A 22,439-nucleotide genomic window follows, 5' to 3' on the forward strand; every position below is an offset into this window, starting at 1 on the left:
AAGTAGCCAGGGATGGTAGCATGTGCCTGTAGTCCTAGCTACTCAGGAGGCTGAGGCAGGAGGATCACTTGAGCCCAGGAGGTTGAGACTGCAGTGAGTATGACTGCACGACTGCACTCCAGCCTGGGCAACAGAGTAAGACCCTGTCTCTAAAATAAAATAAAATAACCTGCTGGGCACAGTGGCTTTCGCCTGTAATCCCAGCACTTTGGGAGGCTGAGGCAGGCGGATCACCTGAGGTCACGAGTTCGAGACCAGCCTGGCCAATATGGTGAAACCCTGTCTCTACTAAAAATACAAAAATTGCTTGAACCTGGGAGGCAGAGGTTGCATTGAGCCGAGATTGCGCCACTGCACTCCAGCCTGGGTGACAGGGCAAGACTCTGTCTCAAAAAAATAAATAAATAAATAAAAAATAAAATAACCTGTGCTTCAATTTCTTCATCTGTAACATGAAGATGATTGTCATAATTTCCACCTTAGAGCGGTACTGTGAGGGCTGCGATAGTCTCTGGCACATAAGAAATGCTCAATAGGCCGGGCACAGTGGCTAATGCCTGTAATCCCAGCACTTTGAGAGGCCAAGGCAGGCAGATTACTTGAGCCCAGTTCAAGACCAGCCTGGGCAACACAGTGAAACCCTGTCTCTACAAAAAATAAAAATAATTAGCCAGGTATGGTGGCAGGCACCTGTGGTCCCAGCTACTGTGGTGAGAGGATGGCTTGAGTCCAGGATGTCGAGGCTACAGTGAGCTCTGCTTGCACCTATGCACTCCAGCCTGGGTGATAGAGTGATACCCTGTCTCAAAAAAAAAAAAAAAAAAAAAAAGACAAGACAAGACAGTGGTGAGCCATTTGGGGTTTCTGAGACAGGGGCATACCTCCAGGCAGGTAGCCTGGGAGGCACACAGGAAGAACAAGGCAAAAATCAAGGGGGAGGTAGGGAGGGCTTGGCCTCCCCCACCCACAACTTCCCCACTGAGTTCACCCTTCCTGAGCAGATGAACGCCGAGGCCCACGTCAGAAAGCTGGAAGACAGCTTATCAGAAGCCAACGCCAAGGTGGCAGAGCTAGAGCGAAACCAAGCAGAAATCAATGCCATCAGGACCCGCCTCCAAGGTGAGCCCTCTTCGCCCTGAGCTTGCTAAGGAGCAGTGCATGGAAAGGAACTGGGATTCTCAAGGAAACAGAGCTTTCTTGGCCTTGGAAGATTCCCATCCAAACCCCTTGTGATGAGACGAGGAGATTTTATTCCACCTGCTGAATGTTCCAAGTAACATCTTTACAATGCAAAAACAGGGAACACAATTCAAAGCATTTTCGTATCCGTTCTCTCACCTTCCCAGTGAGATCAGCGGGAGAGGCATTCATGCTGACAAAATACAATTTTCAAACATTTTTAACCATGACCCACATACTAATATAAAGCGAACATGTGTCAAGGATTTATTTAACTCCTTAATGAGGGAGCCAGAAAAATATTAAAGCTGCCTTCAAAGAGCATTTGAAAGGCAGAGATTTACAGTCAGCTGGGAAAAGAAATGCTAAAATAACTTTGCTAAGTTAGATGCAGAACTAGTTAATATCCTATAGGACAATAATCCTGTGACCTCTGGGTTTAGTTTAGGGTTTTTTTTTCCCCTGCCGGAAGAAACACACCTTTGTCATAGAGATGCATCTTTGCATCTCTATAACAAAAATAATTGGCAATTTATCAATGTATAAGTTAATTTCTAACTTTGCAGAAGCTATGCTCTAATCACACAGGGGTAAACAGTAAGTCAAACAAAGGTACATTTCCTTAGAGAACTAAATAGTCTACAGGTGGGCCTGTTAGTGCTCCGGCGTGACATCAAGAGAACTTGCAGGCATCCTTTGGCCTTATTTCTCACATTTGGAATTCTTTAACAATATCCTGGCTTGGTGCAGTGGCTCACACTTGTAATTCCAGCACTTTGGGAGGCCAAGGTGGGAGGATTACTTGAGGCCAGGAGTTTGAGACCAGCCTGGGCAACATAGCAAGACCCCCATCTCTACAAAACAATGTTTTTAAATAGCTGGGTGTGGTGGCGCACACTGGTGGCCCCAGCTTCTTGGGAGGCTGAGGCAGGAGGATTGCTTGAGCCTAGGAGTTCAAGGCTGCAATGAGTTATGATTGTGCCACTGCACTCCAGCCTGGGCAACAGAGCAGGACCCTGTCTCAAAAAAAAAATAAAAATCAATATCCAGCCGTGTGCGGTGGCTCATGCCTGTAATCTCGGCACTTTGGGAGGCCGAGGTGGGCAGATCGCTTGAGGTCAGGAGTTTGAGACCATCCTGGCCAGCGTGGTAAAACCAGGTCTCTACTAAAAATACAAAAAAAAATTAGCTGGGCGTGGTGATACACGCTTGTAATCCCAGTTACTCAGGAGGCTGAGGTAGGAGAATCACTCGAACCTGGAAGGCAGAGGTGGCAGTGAGACGAGAGCACGCCACTGTACTCCAGCCTGGGTGACAAGAATGAAACTCGGTATCAAAAAAAAAAAGAAATCAATATCCCCATTTGATGGATAAGAGTGAGCTCAGTGACTTACAGGGTAGAATTGGAAATCCTTGCTTTTTCTCTCAGGCTCATGAACTTCTTCCTGGCCTCTGGCTCCAGCAATCATTCCACAAATGACAGGAGTGTAGGTTCTGGAATTGTGACAAATACATTTTACAAAGGAAATACTCTCTGTCCCACTGTTTCTCCAAACTCTTCTGCTGCATCTCCTGACATGTAGGAGAGGGGGGTTTCATTATGTGAGGCCCCTAAGTCCATGCGGGTTACCTGGATCTTGGCAACCCTTGGGCACTTGCCTTTCTCCTGGGCTCACTTAATTTGGAGGCTAGAGTGCTGATCCACTGTGCTCCCCTTTCCAGCTCCATTGGCCAAGCCACCATATTATTGGGTACTTTAGGAGCAATGCCCTGGGGAACTTCGGATCTGGCTGGGGAACCAGTTCTTCATCCAATATTTCTTCCGTTTCCTTCTCACCCAGCTGAAAATAGTGAACTGAGCAGGGAATATGAAGAGTCCCAGAGCCGGCTCAATCAAATCGTACGGATAAAGACATCTCTGACGTCACAAGTGGATGATTACAAGAGGCAGCTGGATGAAGAGTCAAAGGTTTGTTTGGGCGTGGGGTTGCGGTGGAGACAGAGCTGCCGCCTTAAAGTTATAGGTTACAGCTGGGTTTGGTGGCTCATGCCTGTAATCCCAGAACTTTGGGAGGCCTAGGTGGGAGGTTCACTTAAGGCCAGGAGTTCGAGACCAGCCTGAACAACACAGCAAGAGCCGCCCCCCCACCCCCACCCCCCACCGCCAACGCCATCTCTACCAAAATAAAAAATAAAAAAGTTGCTGGGCATGGTGGCTCACACCTGTAATCCCAGCACTTTGAGAGGCCAAGGTGGGTGGATCACCTGAGGTCAGGAGTTCGAGACCAGTCTGGCCAACATGGCAAAACCTGGTCTCTACTAAAAATACAAAAATTATCTTGGCATGGTGGTGAGTGCCTATAATCCCAGCTACTCGGGAGGCCGACACAGGTGGAGGCATAGGTTGCAGGGAGCGGAGATCGCACCATTGCACTCCAGCCTGGGTGACAAGAGTGAAACTCGGTCTCAGGAAAAAAAAAAAAAAAAGTTTCCAGGTATGGTGGTGTACACCTATAGTCCCAGCTAAAGAAAGTTACAGATTATGAAGATGTCAAAGGAATACAAAAAGTATTTGATGTCATAGCAAGTAAAAAAGCTAACTACAAAACTGTAGTATGTGATGTGTATAACTAAATGAAATTACATATCCTTGTGGACAATAATAGAACGAAAAGAAGTCATAGGATGAAAATTAAAACCCCGATGGTTTGGATTGTGGGATCGTGTGTCTTTTCCCCCTTTCACCTGCCATCACTGCTGCTCCAGTGTTACATGTATCTAAGTGGTGGCTCTGTGGGCTGCGGAAAGCCCCCACGGGCCCCTGACAGGCTGGTCCCCACAGTCTCGCAGCACCGCCGTGGTGAGTCTGGCCAACACCAAGCATGACCTGGACCTAGTAAAGGAGCAGCTGGAGGAGGAGCAGGGAGGCAAGTCGGAGCTGCAGCGCCTCGTGTCCAAACTCAACACCGAGGTCACCACCTGGAGGACCAAGTATGAGACTGATGCCATCCAGAGGACAGAGGAGCTGGAGGAGACCAAGTGAGTGTGGTCCTCCTGCTGGGAGAGCCAGGTGGGCTGGGCAGGTGGCGCTGGGGGCCTCACCACCATGTCAGTCACTGCTGAGGCCAGGGCCAAGCCCAGGAGAAGGACGTTCACAGGCTGCTTTAAGAGGAGGACAATGTGTCTGGACAAAGGAGCCTGCTCTGTGGGGCAGCTATGGTGGCTCATGCCTGTAATCCCAGCACTTTGGGAGGCCAAGGTGGGAGGATTGCTGGAGCCCAGAAGTTCGAGGCCAGCCCGGGCAACATGGTGAGGTCCTCATCTCTACAAAAAATTACAAAATTAGCCAGGCATGGTGGCACGTGCCTGTATTCTCAGCTGCTTGGGAGACTAAAGTGGGAGGATTGCTTGAGCCCAGGAATTGGAGGCTGCAGTGAGCAATGATCGAGCCACTGCACTCCAGCCTAGATAACAGAGCAGGATCCTGTCTCTAAAAAAAAAAAAATACTACAGAAGTGGACACCTGAGGAAATAAGGGGGACATGAAAGTGGCTCTGGGCCTCTCTCTGGTGTAAAAGGAGGCTGGCCTGGGTGCCCCTGGGCCCATGCACGCAGGGAAGCCCTGTGAGTGAGCCACCCTGGGCCAGGCAGCAGAGAGGATCCATGACAAGTTAAATCAAAGAACATGGTCAACTGAACAAAATCCTCTATAGACTTTTCTGGATTCTCTGAAAAAATGGCCAAATTTTTTCTTGTATAAAGCCAAATGAGACATAGAAAATGGCACGTGTGCTCTAAGTGTTTCTGGGATCCCAGCCTGCTGGCTGGTCCCATCCATCCACTGAAATTTCTGCTAATATGATAGCAAATAAGGCATAGTGACTTCCAGCTGATGCAATACTTTCAGCTAAAGCTCTAAGCTAAATTTGCCTTCCTTCAACTTCCACCTGTGTCCTTCAGGCCTTTGCTATGGAGACTGCTGGGCACTACCTGGTCCTCTCCCAAGGCTCCCACTCCTGGGCTAAACCTAAATCTCAACCCCTAAGCTTGTCTCTGCCCCAGACACCCTCAGGGCCCCTCCATCCCCTGGCTTAGACCTTTGCTCCTGTGTCCCCTTCTCAGAGAGTCTCCCGAGTCTGTATTTTGACATTGTCACCCCCTCCCACCTGGACTGCCCGTCCCCTTCCTGGCTCTATTTGTCACTGCAGTGCTTATGTTCTACAGGGCATATATTGCCTGCCTCCTCCCAGCTCCAGAACAAACATTTTGTTTGTTAGGGCAGGTATCCTAGCCTGTTTTATTCACTGCTGCATCCCTAACACCTGCAACAATCCCTGGCGCAGAGTAGAGAAAGTGTTTGTTGAATGAATAAATGAGAGAGTGAATGGACAGCTGTGGCTGTCCTGTAAACGCTGCATCGTTTCCAATGTTGACACCAGAGCTTAGTACCATGCCCATCACACTCTGACCCTGGCAGTGTGGAGGTGGTGCCTGTGAGTGCCTATGTTTCCTTGACAGCCCCTCTGGCCCTCATTTGCAGGAGGAAGCTGGCTGCCAGGCTTCAGGAGGCAGAAGAAGCAGCTGAAACTGCCCAGGCCCGGGCCGCCTCCCTCGAGAAAAATAAGCAGAGACTCCAGGCAGAAGTTGAGGACCTCACCATCGACTTGGAAAAGGTCAGAGGGTCAAATGCTCAAAGCTGCCTATTTACCGGGGCAGAGAGCCCACAGCAGGGCTAGGGCGAGGCTGTCACACATCTGGGGTCATCAGGAAGAAACACATGGTTCAAGAAGGTGCAGTGCAGGGGTGCCTTCAGGAGCTTGCTGGACAACGGCTGCTGCTTGAGCACGTGTTCATGAACTCTTCCGAGATCTAACATTCAACAAGCTACTGTTTAAACAGGGCCACAAGACCAAGCACAGTGGCCCATGCCTCTAATCCCAACACACTGGGCGGCCAAGGCAGGAGGACCACTTGAGCCAAGGAGTTCAAGACCAGCCTGAACAACACAGGGAGACCCTGTCTCAAAAAAATAAAAAGAAAGAAAAAAATATTTTATTTTATTTATTTTTTTTTTTGAGATGGAGTTTGGCTCTCGTTGCCCAGGCTGGAGTACAGTGGTGCAATCTCGGCTCACTGCAACCTCCGCCTCCTGGATTCAAGTGATTCTCATTCCTCAGCCTCCTGAGAAGCTGGGATTACAGGTGCCCGCCACCATGCCCAGCTAATTTTTTGTATTTTTAGTAGAGACAGGGTTTCATTGTGTTGGCCGGGCTGGTCTCAAACTCCTGACCTCAGGTGATCCACCCGCCTCGGCCTCCCAAAGTGCTGGGACTACAGGACTACAGTCCCAAAGTGCTGGGACTACTGTGCCCAGCCCCTCAAAAATTTTTAAATTAAAAATTTAGTCAGGTGTGGTGGCATATGCCTGTGGTCCCAAATACTTGGGAGGCTAAGGCATGAGGATCATTTGAACTGGGGTTCAAGGCTACAGTGAGCTGTGATTGCACCACTGTACTCCAGCCTGACAGACAGAGTGAGACACTGTCTCAAATAAATAAATAAGGCCACAAGCAGGGTAAAATTTGCCCCTGAAAGTTACACAATGTGGCCGGGCGCGGTGGCTCATGCCTGTAATCCCAGCACTTTGGGAGGCCGAGGCAGGTGGATTGCCTGAGCTCAGGAGTTCGACACCAGCCTGGGCAACACGGTGAAACCCTGTCTCTACTAAAATACAAAAAATTAGCGGGGCATGGCGGCGGGCACCTGTAGTCCCAGCTACTTGGGAGGCTGAGGCAGGAGAATCGCTTGAACTCAGCAGACAGAAGTTGCAGTGAGCCAGATCGTGCCACTGCACTCCAGCCTGGGCAACAGAGTGAGACTCTGGCTCCAAAAAAAAAGAAAAAAGAAAGTTATATGATGTACCTTCCCTGTTCCCCTCTCTTACACAAACTACATCCCACACACTTTGTGTGGCTAACTATTCCTATTTGCATCCCTGGTTCAAACTGAGTTGCCAGTCTCTATGAGAATTAAATAGGATTTCCACTGGCATACACCTCCCTGGTCTTGGTCTAGATGGAACCATAATTCATGCTGGCTGTGAGGGGCTACATGCAGCCCAATACAAGAACGTGGCTCCATGAAGTGGCCACGTAGGTAGGAGATCACATCCACGTGAGAGGTTTCAGAAAAAAAGTTCTGGCAAGGTGGTTCATGCTTGTCATCCCAGGACTTTGGGAGGCTGAGGTGGGAAGATTGCTTAAGTCCAAGAGGCTGAGGCTACAGTTAGCTATGATTATGCCACTGTACTCCAGCCTGGGTGACAGAGTGAGACCTCATCTCTTGGGGAAAAAAAAAAAAAAAAAAGGCTGGGCACAGTGGCTTATGCCTGTAATCCCAGCACTTTGGGAGGCTGAGGCGGGCAGATCACCTGAGGTCAGGAGTTTGAGAGCAGCCTGGCCAACATGGCGAAACCCCATCTCTACTAAAAATACAAAAAGTAGCCGGACGTGGTGGCACACACCTGTGTAATCCCAGCTACTCAGGAGGCTGAGACAGGATAATCGCTTGAACCCAGGAGACGGAGGTTGCAGTGAGCCAAGATCGCACCACTGCACTCCAGCCTGGGTGACAAAGTGAGACTCCATCTTAATTAAAAAAAAAAAAAAAAAAAGTCCTGAAACTCAAAAAGGTTTTGCTACCCCACAAAAGAAACAAAGCAAAACTTTACAAAAGCTAATATAGCACAACAGCAAATAGTTGCCAGGGAGTTATGAGACGGATAAAATCTATAGAAAAATAAAGTCTAAGAGTAGTCAGTTTTGAGTTGATGTGTAATGTATATTATTACATTACGGTGAAATATATTAAGGGGAGTCAGGCCGAATGTCATAAATCTGGGAAGGCCGCTGTGGCCCAAACTCCTCATTTTACACCTGAGAGAATTCTAACCTGGGAAAATAAGGTGGAATGCCCCCGGCCACACATCTCTCAGGGGGAAGTTTTAGAACTGGCATGCAGCTCTTTGCAGACTCTCTGTTCTGTGCTTCTGCCATAGGTGTTGAATTACATTCCAATTCCCAAGGAGTCCGTAGTCTCAAGAGTTACTGGGGAAAGGGAAGGAAGAGAGGTTGGAGGGTGGGAGGAGGGGACAGAGGCAGGGAGGTCGGACCCCTAGAGGCCATTTCCAACTTTCCCTAGGCCAATGCTGCAGCTGCTGCCCTGGACAAGAAGCAGAGGCTCTTTGACAAGATGCTGGCTGAGTGGCAGCAGAAGTGTGAGGAGTTGCAGGTGGAAGTGGACAGCTCGCAGAAGGAGTGCCGCATGTACATGACAGAGAGCTTCAAGATCAAGACTGCCTACGAGGAGTCTCTGGAGCATCTAGAGTCCGTGAAGAAGGAGAATAAGACCCTGCAGGGTGAGTCTGAGGGCAGGTGGATGGGATGGGCCTGTAGGGAGGGGACACAGCCAGAGTCCCCTTTGTCCTGAGCACATCATCAGTTGAGTACCTGGCACATAGTAGGTGCTCAATAAATGTTTGTTGACTTTCTAGCAAGTGCTTTGTAGAAGCACTTCATCATTCAGCAGTGTAACTTTAGGCGAGTTGCTTAATCTTTCTGTGCCTCACTTTCCTCATCTATAAAATGAGGAAATAGCTGGGTGTGGTGGCTCATGCCTGTAATCCCAGCAATTTGGGAGGCCGAGGCAGGCGGATCACTTGAGGTCAGGAGTTCAAGACCAGCCTGACCAACATGGTGAAATCCTGTCTTTATTACAAACACAAAAAATTAGCAGGGCATGGTGGCGAGCGCCTGTAGTCCCAGCTACTTGGGAGGCTGAGGCAGGAGAATCGCTTGAACCTGGGAGGTGGAGGTTGCAATGAGCCAAGATCATGCCACTGTACTCCAGCCTGGGCAACAGAGCAACACTATGTCCCAAAAATAAATAAATACATACATACATAAATAAAATAAAATGAGGAAGTAATTCTACCCTCCTTATAAGGTTGTCATGACAATGAAATAAGATTATGGCCAGGCGTGGTGGCTCATGTCTGCAATCCTGGCACTTTGGGAGGCCTGCTTCTTACCCCAACGGAGGAATGACGGTGCCACCTGCCATGACCGTGGAATGCTGCGTCTTATTAACATGAATATTTCTATCTCAGAGGAGATAAAGGATCTCATTGATCAGCTGGGTGAGGGAGGAAGGAGTGTGCATGAGCTGCAGAAGTTGAAGAAAAAATTGGAGATGGAAAAGGAAGAACTCCAGGTGGCCCTGGAAGAAGCTGAGTCTTCCCTGGAGGTAACCGTAGGCCATCACCTTGGAGACTGTGGACCCTTGGCCAGGCACTGCACATCTTCTTGGCCAGAAAGACTCATGTTTATATTTCTGGTAGGTTGAAGAGAGCAAGGTGATTCGAATTCAGTTGGAACTGGCTCAGGTTAAAGCTGACATCGACCGAAGAATCCATGAGAAAGAAGAAGAATTTGAGGCTACCAGGTATGGAGCTGGTGGGACGGGAGGCTGACTCTTGGGAAGTGTGATGGAGCAGAGTCCAGAAACCCCGGTCTCTTCCACCTACTAGTCGTGAGACGTTGGGCAATTCAGGTGAACCTCGCTGAATGTGTTTCCTCATCTATGAAATGGAAATAAAGACTGTACCTCATACTACTGTGTCTAGTTTATGAACACTTTGTTTTTTGGGTTTTTTTTTGGTTTTTTGGGGGGTTCTTTTTGGTTTTTTTTTTGAGACAGAGTCTTGCTCTGTTGCCTAGGCCGCAGTGTAGTGGTGCGATCCCAGCTCACTGCAACCTCCGCCTCCTGGTTTCAAGCAATTCTCCTGCCTTAGCCTCCCAAGTAGCTGGGATCACAGGCATGTGCCACTGTGCCCAGCTAATTTTTGTATTTTTAGTAGAGACAGGGTTTCACCATGTTGGCCAGGCTGGTCTTGAACTCCTGACCTCAAGTGATCTGCCCACCTCGGCCTCCCAAAGTGCTGGGATTACAGGCGTGAGCCACCGTGCCTGGCCTATGAACACTTTAAATGTAGTATTTTAGCCATGATGGTTAATGAAGCAGAGAATCTGTTATGTGCTTACTGGCTGTTTGTGTATCTTCTTCGGAGAAAAGTCTGTTCTTTGCCCCTTTCAAAAATTGGATCACTTCTTTTTATTGTTGAGTTGTAAGAGTTCTTTATATATTCTGAACACTAGACTTATCAGATATGATTTGCAAATATTTTTTCCTATTCTATGGGTTGTCTTGTCACTTTCTCAAAGGTATCCGTTGAAGCATAAAGGTTATTTAATTTTGGCTGGGCACAGTGGCTCACGCCTGTAATCCTAGCACTTTGGGAGGCTGAGATGGGACGATCCCTTGAGCTCAGGAGTTTGAGATCAGCCTGGGCAACATAGCAAAACCCCACTCTAAAAAATAAAAATAAAAATAAAAATAAAAATAGCTGGGTGTGGTGGCATGGCCTGTAGTCCCAGTTACTAGGGAGGCTGAGATAGGAAGATCACTTGAGCCCCAGAGTTCAAGGCTGCAGTGAGCTATGATCACACTACTACACCATCACAGAATGTGACGGTTTTTCCATTACAGCCTGAGCCACAGAGTGACTCTAAAACAACAAAATGACCTTCCTTTTATTTCCCCAAAGCATGAAACCCTCATCCCTGTCTTGCACCTTTTTAAGGGTTTGTTTAATTTCACAACATGGTGCCTGTACTCATGCTGATGCTGAGACCTCTCCTCTAGGAAGGCTTAGCACAGACTGAACAGCCAGCCCAGTATGCCAAGGTCTTCTCTGCTTGGACTTACAGGAAGAACCACCAGCGGGCAATTGAGTCCTTGCAGGCCAGCCTGGAGGCGGAGGCCAAGGGCCGGGCAGAGGCACTTCGGCTCAAGAAGAAGATGGAGACGGACCTGAATGAGATGGAAATCCAGCTGGACCACGCCAACAAGAACAACAGCGAACTTGTAAAGACATTGAAAAGGCTGCAACAGCAAATCAAGGTAATGATCTGGGAGGAGAAGAAATGAGACACAAGACACACCATCATCGGTTGAGTCTGAAGGCCTAAAGGGGGCTAACTCAATGCATGTCTTCAGCCAGTATAAAGGCATAAGAGTGAGAATGTGGGGTGGCTGGAAGTCCAGGGAGCAGGAGGCTTGGGGACTATATAAAGAAGAGGCCCTCAAACACCGAAAGTCCAGATTCTGGACAATTGGAAAGATGGACCAAAGGAGGGAAACAGGAAGTAGGGCCCATCTAGATTTTTATTTTATTTATTTATTTGATGGAGTTTTGCTCTTGTCACCCAGGCTGGAGTGCAGTGGCACAATCTTGGCTCCGCCTCCCAGGTTCAAGCAATTCTCCTGCCTCAGTCTCCTGAGTAGCTGGGATTACAGGCACCCACCACCACGCCCAGCTAATTTTTGTATTTTTAGTAGAGACGGGGTTTCACCATGCTGGCCAGGCTGATCTCCAACACCTGACCTCAGGTGATCTGCCCACCTCAGCCTCCCAAAGTGCCGGGATTACAGGCGTGAGCCACCATGCCCAGCCCTGTCTTGATTTGTAAAATCATTTTTTACTTATTATAAACTATTTCAGACATAGAGAAATGAAGAACACAACAAAACTCATATACCCACTACTTGCCTTAAAAAATAAACACAAACAGAGCTGAAGACCCCTTTACAATCATTCCATTATGAGGCTGGTCTTTACAGTATACATAGCTGGAACCACACATCCAACACTTGCTAACTGGAGACGTGCCCTAACCAGGTACTGTTTTAGGTGTCCAAGAGTGGACAAGACAATGCTGGGCACATTTGGTGTTCACATGTAGTCCCAGCTACTCAGGAGGCTGAAGAGAGAGGATTGCTTGAGGCCAGGCTTGAGTTCATGACCGGCCTGGGCATCATAGCGAGACCCCATCTCCACAAAAAATAAAATTAGCCAGGCATGGTGGTGCTCGTGCCTGTAGTTCCAGCTACTCAGGAGGCTGAGGTGGAAGGATCGCTTGAGCCCAGGAATTAGAGATTTCAGTGAGCTGTGACTACACCACTGCACTCCAGCCTGGGTGACAGAGTGAGACCCTGTCTCAAAAACAAAACAAAGAGTGGACAAAACGGACAAACATCCCCATGCAGACAGCAACAAAAATAAAACTGTATTATTAAAACTGGTGATAAGTCCTATGGAGAAATAAGAGGACAGGCTGGGCGCAGTGGCTCACGCCTGTAATCCCAGCGCTTTGGGAGGCCGAGGTGGGCAGATCACTTGAGGTCAGGAGTTTGAAACCAGCCTGAGCAACCCCTGGGCAAAACCCCATCTCTACTAAAAATACAAAAATTAGCCAGGTGTGGTGGCAGGCACCTGTAATCACAGGTACTTGGGAAGGTGAGGCAGGAGAATCACTTGAACCCGGGAGGCGGAGATTGCAGTGAGCTGAGATCATGCCATTGAACTCCAGCCTAGGGGACAGAGCAAGACTCTGTCTCAAAAAAAAAAAAAAAAAAAAAGAGAGAGAGAGAGAAACAAGAGGACAGAAGAGAGCTGAAGATCAGCCTAGCCAGGATTAGAATATGATTGGCAGAGGTCACTGGGAAGGCCTCCTGGAGAAGGCTATGCTGGGAACACCAGGTGCTCTATCATCAGGAAAGGTTTGACTTCATGTTGACCTCATGTTAGATAACTTCCTGGGTCCTGGCCCTGCTGGGGCTCCACCATACCATAAACTTCCCAAGACCAGGTCTGTTCCTCACTCTTCTTCTGTGGCCTCCCTGCCTGCCCAGTTTCCTGCTGAACCCAGTCGATAAAGGTCACAGCGCCCTCACGCCTGGCCACCCCCAAGGTGATACCACGGCCCAATGTATGGGCTGAGGCTGGGTCCATGTGCCCCCCAGGACCTGCAGGTCCAGATGGACGAGGATGCCAGGCAGCACGAGGAGCTGCGGGAGCAGTACAACCTGCAGGAGCGGCGCCTGAGCCTGCTGCAAACGGAGCTAGAGGAGGTGCGCTCAGCCCTGGAGGGCAGCGAGCGTTCACGCAAGCTGCTGGAGCAGGAAGTGGTGGAGATCACCGAACGGCACAACGAGATCAACATCCAGGTAGGACAGGGCTCCTGGGTCAGTGCCACTCGCACCCACACTCCAGGGGTTAGGGGGTGCTGGGGTGAGGCCAGGATGGTGCCCAAACCACGTGAGCCCCCTCAAAACTCAGAGGCAGGCAGTGCACCCCACTCAGCAAATCCTCAAAACTCATCTGCAGAGCTTTTTGTAAAATTGTGACTTAAAAGTCCAAGATATAAAATATATCCCAGCCTGGGCCGGGCACTGTGGCTCATGCCTATAATCCCAGCACTTTGGGAGGCCCAGGCGGGCAGATCACCTGAGGTCAGGAGTTCAAGACCAGCTTGGCCAACATGATGAAACCCCGTCTCTACTAAAAATACAAAAATCAGCCAGGTGTGGTGGCACACACCTGTAATCCCAAGTACTCAGGAGGCTGAAGCAGGAGAATTGCTTGAACCTGGGAGGCGGAAGTTGCAGTGAGCCAAGATCATGCCACTGCACTCCAGCCTGGGTGACAGAGTGACCATCTCAAAAAAAAAAAAAAAAAAATATATATATATATATATATATATACACACACACACATTCCAACCTGGCCAACATGGTGAAACCCCATCTCTACTAAAAATACAATAATTAGCCAGGTGTGGTGATACATACCACAATCCCAGCTGCTACTTGGGAGGCTGAGGCACAAGAATCACTTGAACCCTGGAGATTGAGGATGCAGTGAACCAAGATCATGCCACTGCATTCCAGCCTGGGTGACAGAGCAAGACTCTGACTCAAAAATAAAATAAAATATATAATCCTGGCCAGGCACAGTGGCTCACGTCTGTAATCCCAGCACTATGGGAGGCAGAGGTGGGAGGATTGCTTGAGGCCAAGAGTTCAAGACCAACCTAGGCAACATAGCCAGACTGTCTCTAAAAACATATGAAAAATTAGTTGGGTGTGGTGGTGCGCATCTGTAGTCCCAGGTACTTGGAAGGCTGAGGTGGGAGGATCGCTTGAGCCTAAGAGATTGAGGCTGCAGTGAGCTGTGATTGCACAACTGCATAATCCAGCCCGAGTAACAGAGCAAGATCCTGCCTAAAAAAAAAAAAAAAAAAAAAGAATGCAGGAGAGGCACCCATACCCCATGCCATGCAGAGGGCCCAGGGCCATTTCCTGTTGGGGTCTGGCAAGCATGTCTGGCAGAGGTCGTGTTCTTTCCTGGACACAGGAAGGCCCACGCAGACCCCTGGCTCATAGTGATATCTCCATTTCTTCCTCCAGAACCAGAGCCTCCTCGTGGTCAAACGCAAGCTGGAGTCAGATGTCCAGCGCATCTCCAACGAGCACGAGGAGCTCATCAGTGAGTTCCGCTCAGCCGAAGAGAGGGCCAAGAAGGCCATGATGGATGTAAGTGCGTGTGCCCCTTGCTGCTGGCAGGCGGGGCCTGGGTGCCTGCTGAGGACCAGGCTGCCTGGGCAGGAAGGCCACCTCCTCCCATCGTGGGCTACTGTGGACCCGAGCATGGTTCCCTGCCAGGGAGAATGTGGCCCTGCTCTGGAGGAGCCCAAGGCTTGTCTAAAAAGCCACACACGTGAAAGTAAGAAAGAATTACAAGCTCTAGGTGATTATGTGAAAGATTACAGCACAAGGCCCGGGGTCTTACATCAAAGAAGCCATCAAAGTAGGTTCATCTGGGCAGCCTTTTTGGCAGTGGGATGCATTAAAACATCCTTGGGCCAGGTATGATGGCTCATGCTTGTAATCCCAGCACTTTGGGAGGCCAAGGCAGCAGGATTGCTTGAGGCCAGAAGTTCAAGACCAGCCTGGGCAACATAGCAAGACCCTGTCTCTACTAAAAATGTTAAAAATTAGCTGGGCGTCATGGCATGTGCCTGTAGTCCCAGATACTCAGAAGGCTGAAACGGGAGGATCACCTGAACCCAGTAGTTTGAGGTTGCAGTGAGTCATGATCCCGCCACTGCACTGCAGCCTGGGTGACAGAATAAGACCCTGTCTCAAAACATGAAATAATAACAATAACAATAAAATCAAACAGCCTTGAGGGAAGTTCTAGTAAAAGGAAGATGGATGAGCCCAGGGACGCAGAGGAGGACATTGGCAGATGAGCCTGGGGACGCAGAGGAGGATGTTGACAGGATGTGCCCCCAAGTGCTCTCAGCCCAGTATCCCTTCGGGTGTTCGCACCAGCCTTGAGTGGTGGGTTCTGTTTACTCCCCATTTGGAAGATGAAGGAATACAGATTTTCATCATCAGGCTCCTCTCACTTGATTGAAATCCCAGGAGTTCAGGAACATTGCTGGTCTTACTTATTGCTACCTCCCAAGAGCACAGGCCCATGTCCGGCCCACCTAGACCCTCGTGAACATTTGTGGAATGAATGTAAGGAGAAAGGGACTGAGAGGGGATAAGCAACATGCTGAAGGTCACTCAGGGCCGGACACAGTCCTGGGTCTTCCAACTCCAGAGGATGTGCTTTTCCCACCCTCCATGCTGTGCCCCTCATGGAGATGGCAGTCAGTAGGGTTTGGCTTGAGTGTGCCCAGCTGGTGGGAGTCTGTGGGGATGGGAGGCATGAGTTTGTGGGGGCAAAGGGGAGCATAGGGCACCCCTTCCACCAAACTCCAGCAGCATGTCAGTGGGGCTCCCCTTGTCAACCAGTTGGTTTCCTAGAGACCAGGAGACAAGGCCTCACGTCTCTCAAAGGAGCTATGAGCCTGGGTAGCACCCAGCTCCAACTCCTGATCTTCTTTTCCCCACCCGCAGGCTGCCCGCATGGCAGAAGAACTCCGGCAAGAGCAGGACCACTGCATGCACCTGGAGAAGATCAAGAAGAACTACGAGGTCACCATCAAAGACCTGCAAGCCAAGATGGAGGAGGCCGAGCAGCTGGCTCTGAAAGGCGGCAAGCGAACCATCATGAAGCTGGAGGCCAGGGTAAGGGCAATGCAGGGCTCAGCCAAGGGAGGAATAAGGATCTGGTGGGATGGGGGGTATGTGTGTGAGATGCCTGTCTTTTGCCAAAAACATGTCCTGCATTTGATGAAGAATCGGGTTATGCAAGTGCTAGGAAAGAAGAGGAAATTGAAAGGACCAGGTGCAGTGGCTCACGCCCATAATCCTAATACTTTAGGAGGCCAAGGTGGGAGGATCGCTTGAGGCCAGGAGTTTGAGACCAGCCGGGGCAACATAGTGAGACCTCCATCTCTAAAAAAAAAAAAAAATGTTAAATTAGCTGGGTGTGGTGGCACATGCCTGTAGTCCCAGCTACTCAGGAGGCTGGGTTGGGAGGATTGCTTAAGCCCAGGATTGCTTGAGCCCAGGAGATTGAGGCTACAGTGAGCTATGATAGCACTACTGCACTTCAGCCTGGGTGACAGAGCCAGACCCTGTCTCAGAAAAAAAGAGAAAAGAAGGAAAGAAAGAAAGAAGGAAGGGAGGGAAAGAAAGAGAAAAGGAAATTGAGGGAAGAGCTCTAATTTCTCTCAAGTTCTCCTCTCCTCTTTCCCTCTCTGTCACCTTCCTCCCCAGAATGTCCTTAGCCTCAAGCAGAGCAGTCCCCAATATTCTCCTTGCCTTTTCTTATGCACTGAAAGAAAACAAGCCTTAGTCTTTACCCCATGAAATGCCAGAGCTGGAAGGGCCCAGAAGATTCCATCATTTTGTCTGACTCCCTAACACCCTCATTTCCCAGAGGAGGGAATTTGAGGCTCAAGAGAAAGTGTCTGACAACCACAGCATGGCCTGTAAAAGGCAGAGCCCACCCGACTCTCCTGTCCAGGGTCCATCCCCTCCCCTCTGGGCAGGCGGTGGACACTGCAGCCACAACGCCCCTGTCTGAGGCCACTGAGCTCTGAAGCTCAAAACCACGTGTTCCAGGAGGCTGAGGCAAGAGGATCGCTTGAGCACAGGAGGTCAAGGCTGCAGTAAGCCATGATCATGCCACTGCCCTCCAGCCTGGGCAACAGAGCGGGACCCTGTCAAAAAAACAAAAAACAAAACACACGCGTTCACTCAGCCGCATTCCTCTCTTCCTCCCACAGATCAAGGAACTAGAGACAGAGCTGGATGGAGAACAGAAACAGCACGCGGAGACAGTCAAGACGCTGCGTAAGAATGAGCGTCGCCTCAAAGAGCTGGTCTTCCAGACGGAGGAGGACCACAAGACCAACCAGCGCATGCAGGAGCTGGTGGAGAAGCTACAGAACAAGCTGAAGGTCTACAAGAGGCAGATCGAGGAGGCGGTGGGTGTCCATGCGCCTCCCCACTCCTCCTTCCCTGACGCTTGTTTCTCAGTGTGGGTAGCCAGCCTTGCTGGGAATTAACCACAGGGAAAGAAGCAAGCATTGGCCCTAAGATGACTCTGCGAGGCTCATGTCCATGGCGTCTCCTCCTTGGAATCCAGTGGGAGGGAGGACCAGACACTACACACCAGAGATAAGAACTTGTAAAGAGGCCAGGCACAGTTGCTCATGCCTGTAATCCCAGCACTTTGGGAGGTCGAGGTGGATGGATCACCTGAGGTCAGGAGTTCGAGACCAGCCTGGCCAATATGGTGAAACCCATCTCTACTGAAAATACAAAAATTAGCCAGGCATGGTGGCGGGCACCTTAATCCCAGCTACTTGGGAGGCTAAGGCAGGAGAATTGCTGGAACCCAGGAGGTGGAGTTTGCAGCAAGCCAAGATCAGACCACTGCACTCCAGCCTGGGCGACAGAGCGAGACTGTCTCTCAAAAAAAAAAATTTTTTTAATGCACACTTAACCAGAACCAGCCATGTTTATGCCCCGTTTCCCGCCATGCCTTTGTCGCAGGAGGACCAGGCCAACCAGACCTTGGCTCGATACAGGAAGACGGTGCACGAGCTGGATGACGCTGAGGAGCGGGCCGGCATGGCAGAGACCGCCCTGAACAAGCTGCGCACCAGACACCGCGTGGCCGGCAAGGGCATCACCTCCGTGGAGATCATCCAGGTGTCCAAGACAGGCACCTCGAAAACCCTTTCTGAGGAGTAAGGCCCTCCGTGTCCTAGGCCACAGCCGGTAGGTGTGGACTCCGCTCTGGATGGTCTCGCTCAGAGCGCTCCTTCCCTGCACTGGCTTTGCTCCTAGTATTGGTACTATGTGACCCAGCCATACTCCCCCTGCTCCCCAGCTCCAGTCTTTGTCACACCCAGTCTCATGCAACAGGAACCCCAAAGCTCTTCCCCTCCCTCTTCAGCTGCAAAACTCCTCTAGAGTGTCACAGCCCTTGGGTGGGGTGCTGTTCACCTGTATCACAGGCTCTGGCCATCTGCACAGAAGGGCGGTTCCCAAGTGTGATGCCACTTGACACTAGCCTTGGAAACTAGGTGCTTAGTACACAGTCACAGGGACGTCCACAAGCTTATGGCAATGTGTGTTATCTTTCGTGTCCCCCACAATATCATTCTTCGCTGGAGATTTCATCAATCCTGGTTGAATTCAGATCTCTAACACTAAGAAAATGATAATTATCATCACAGCTACCATTTCTTGAACACTGAGTGCAGGTGGGATTTTAAGGAAACAATTTAGTCTTTATTCCCCTTAATTCAGTACTAATCAAGGACAAAAAATGTTGGAGATAAATATATAAAAGTTAAAATAGGCTAGGCACAGTGGCTCGTGCCTGTAAATCCTAGTACTTTCGGAGGCCAAGGTGGGAAGATGGTTTAAGCCCAGGAGTTCAAGACCAGCCTGGGCAACACAATGAAACCCTGTCTCTACAAAAATAAAAAAAAATTACCAGGCCTGGTGGTGCCACCTGTAGTCCCAGTTACTCAGGAGGCTGAGATAGGAGGATCCCTTGAGCCCAGGAGTCTGAGGTTACAATGATCTATGATCATACCACTGCATTCCAGCCTGGGCAACACAGTGAGGCCCCATCTCAAAGAAAAAAAAGTCACAATACTAGTTTTATTTATTTATTTATTTGAGAGGGAGTCTTGCTCTGTCACCAGGCTGGAGTGCAGTGGTGGGATTTCAGCTCACTGCAACCTCTGCCTCCCAGGTTCAAGCAATTCTCCCGAGTAGCTAGGACGACTACAGGTGCGCACCACCATGCCCAGCTAATTTTTGTATGTTTAGTAGAGACAGGGTTTCACCATGTTGGCCAGGATGGTCTCAATCTCTTGACCTTGTGATCCACCTGCCTCGGCCTCCCAAAGTGCTGGGATTACAGGCATGAGCCACCATGCCTGGCCCAAATACCAGTTTTAATATGCCATAATTCCAGATTGAGGATGTGGCTTTAATGTGTGTCCACCGTAGACATCCTCGTACTTTGCCTCAAAATTAAAGATACCTGAAACCCCAACTCCACTAAAAATACAAAATTAGCCAGGTGTGGTGGCACACGCCTGTAATCCCAGCTGCTCGGGAGGCTGAGGCACTAGAATTGCTTGAACTCAGGAGGCACAGGTTGTAGTGAGCCGAAATCGCGCCACTGCACTCCAGCCTGGGTGACAGAGCAAGACTCTGTCTCAAAAAAACAAACAAACAAAAAAAAAACCTGCAGGACTGAACAAATGCAGGCTTGATCCCTGGGGAGCAGCCACTATTCCCAGGAGAGGAACGATCAGAACCCATCATCCAGGGGAGTAGATCTGAAAGGAGAGATTAGATGGGGCTCAGCTCTGCCTTCCCGGTTCCTTATTCCAAAAAACAAGATCAATCACTCCTTTTCCCATGGACAGAAGCAAAAGGAAAGTGAAGAGTAAGGCACAGAATGTGATTCTGGAGGAGTGGATCCCAAAACATGGTCCCGGGACCAGCAGCATCAGTGTCACCTAGGACGTTCTTAGAAATGCCTATTCTTAGGCCTGGCTCCAGACCTACTGCATTAGCAGCTCTGGAGGTGGGCCCAGCATCTGTGATTTAGCAAGCCCTCCAGATGACTCAGATGTGTGACTGAGTTTGAGAACCACCCAGATACATGGAGCCAGGGTGTGGAGGTTTCTCCTTTAACAAGAGCTAAGTGCTAAGAAAGAAAAGGCAACTGAAAGGGCTGGGCGCAGTGTCTCACGCCTCTAATCCCAACACTTTGGGAGGCCAAGGTGGGAGGATCACTTGAGGCCAGAAGTTTGAGACCAGCCTGGGCAACATAGCAAGACCCTATCCCTACAAAAAAATGTAAAAAATGAGTGTGGTGGTGGCTAAGTGCATGGAAAATGCTTTTCACTCTCTTTTCTACCCTACAAGGTAGGTATAAATATCCCCATTTGTCAGGTGAGGAAAATGAGCTTGGAGAAGTTTGGTGACTTGCTCATGGTCACACACACCCTGTGTTATGAAAAGGCAAGTTATCTTTTATTTGAAGTTACTGTGGAGATTGATATGGTTGCCCTCTGTGTGGGATTAATCAGGGCAGCAAAAAAATCAAAGACTGGTTCACTTCGGGAGGTGGGATGGGGCTGAACCCTAAGCACCAACCTCCATGGCTTCTGGGAATTATATCTGGCCTCACTGAATCAACATCTTGTTGAATCAGCCCCTAGTGAGGAGGGTAAGGTTCCCTGCTCAGTTACGATTCGCTATCTTTCAGTAATGGCGGTCAGTTTGGGTTTTGGCCAAAAGCGATAACCCCATTGAACTTTGACGTGAAGCTGAGCTTTATCTGACCGTTTGCTTAGGGAGGAGATAAAATATGGGGCACAGAATCTTTTTCTGAATTCTTTAATCCTGAAATAATGGTTAGGTCAGGAAGATAAGGAAATCAGAAGCTTGTCTCTGCATTAATGTGTAACCATCTCCTTTCAGGGCAAAAACCTGAAAGGGATCCCTCCCAGTGAGCTCTGACCTAGGTAGGAACTACTCATGAGGCTTCCTGCACACCCAGACTCAGAAGGCAGTTCAGCTCCTTCCACTAGGAGTCTTAGGCTCCAGGATTAGACATCCTTTAAAGCAGGTCCCCTGCCCTGGTTTGGCTGGACCTGGTACAATTGCTCTGTCACAGCAAGGATCTACTTCCATGCCATCAGGCTGCCATCCTGCCACCGGCACCCAGAGGTGATGAGGCTGTGCCTCTGGGGTCTACTCTCCATGTCCTGATCCATCCATTTTGTTTTTATTTAATAAGCCAGGCATGATGGCAGGTCCTCGTAATCCCAGCTACTCAGGAGGTTGAGGCAGGAGAATTGCTTGAACCTGTGAGGCTGGGCAACAAGAGCGAGACTCTGTCTCCAGAAAAATAAAAAAATTTTAAAAACTGAAAAGAAAAAAATTAAAAACATAAAAATAAAATATTTTAACAGAAATTTAAGAGAATAAATAAAACTGATCCTTCACCAGGCAGAGGAGAGAAGGGAATTCCAGATAGAAGGCCCAACACACACAAAAGTGCAAAGGTGGGATGTGCACAAGGGCACAGGTTGGCTGGAGTAGATGGGCTCAGGATGAGGCCAGAGAGCTGCAGCGCAGTGGGGGATGAAGCTAGCAGGGTAGGGTAGGCAGGGGTGAGGCTGTGAATGGCTCTACTGGGTGCAAGTATTCCATAAACTCCATAAGGAAACCTTACTAATTTTAAAAATCCATTTGTGGGATGTGACGTGAAGTAGCTTTTCTTTCTTTGGAAGATGGTCACATCACAATAGCAAAACCCCTTGTGACACATCACAGGCAGGCTCTCAGGGAGAGCTCTGTATCCCAGCGCACTGCACTCTGAGCCCACTCAATGACTTGTATGGGCACGTTATGCCCAAAGGTGTCTCTAAACCCTCAAAACCTCATGCAGAACAAGCTAGGTATAACTCAACAGTATCCATTACTAGGAAGGAAGCCTTTGCAGAAGCTTCCTAGGCATCCCAGGGAGCTGTCTTTCCAGCAAGACAGGAGCAAAGATGTCAGAGCTCCCAGCTCTGACCCACATGGACTTGCTCACCTTGCTCACTATCTCTCTCTCTCTCTTTCCAGGGTAATACAGATCTCAGCCACGGTCCATTGAGAGGGAGAAAATATGAAAACGGAAAACTGGGTCTGTCCTGAGAATGTTTACTATGCAAAAGAAAGTGCAAGCCAGGAAGAGACAGGTGGTGAAGAATAAAGAGTGCTACGGTGGAAAATGAGCTTGGGAATGTAAAACCCGCCATCAGAGGAATGAAAATGAGTGGGGCTTCTCTGGGACAGCAGTAAGCATT

The 22,439-nt window shown here is 49.4% G+C and overlaps 1 protein-coding gene across 1 annotated transcript in view; it reads left to right on the plus strand.

Annotated features, from left to right (window-relative positions):
* LOC100583677 (myosin-16) overlaps positions 1 to 18,300 on the plus strand; it is a 67,910-nt gene extending 49,610 nt beyond the window's left edge. The window contains exons 30-42 of the mRNA XM_030796921.1: positions 1,002 to 1,119; positions 3,021 to 3,148; positions 4,022 to 4,218; positions 5,720 to 5,852; positions 8,380 to 8,596; positions 9,347 to 9,483; positions 9,578 to 9,681; positions 11,007 to 11,199; positions 13,102 to 13,305; positions 14,548 to 14,673; positions 16,051 to 16,221; positions 17,328 to 17,528; positions 18,100 to 18,300. Of these exons, the coding sequence (XP_030652781.1) occupies positions 1,002 to 1,119; positions 3,021 to 3,148; positions 4,022 to 4,218; positions 5,720 to 5,852; positions 8,380 to 8,596; positions 9,347 to 9,483; positions 9,578 to 9,681; positions 11,007 to 11,199; positions 13,102 to 13,305; positions 14,548 to 14,673; positions 16,051 to 16,221; positions 17,328 to 17,528; positions 18,100 to 18,300 (2,130 nt within the window). The remainder of the gene's footprint in view (positions 1 to 1,001; positions 1,120 to 3,020; positions 3,149 to 4,021; positions 4,219 to 5,719; positions 5,853 to 8,379; positions 8,597 to 9,346; positions 9,484 to 9,577; positions 9,682 to 11,006; positions 11,200 to 13,101; positions 13,306 to 14,547; positions 14,674 to 16,050; positions 16,222 to 17,327; positions 17,529 to 18,099) is intronic.
* Positions 18,301 to 22,439: the final 4,139 nt, after the last annotated feature.

This window comes from Nomascus leucogenys, chromosome 17 (genome assembly GCF_006542625.1).
Source record: "Nomascus leucogenys isolate Asia chromosome 17, Asia_NLE_v1, whole genome shotgun sequence".
Lineage (NCBI taxonomy): Eukaryota > Metazoa > Chordata > Mammalia > Primates > Hylobatidae > Nomascus > Nomascus leucogenys.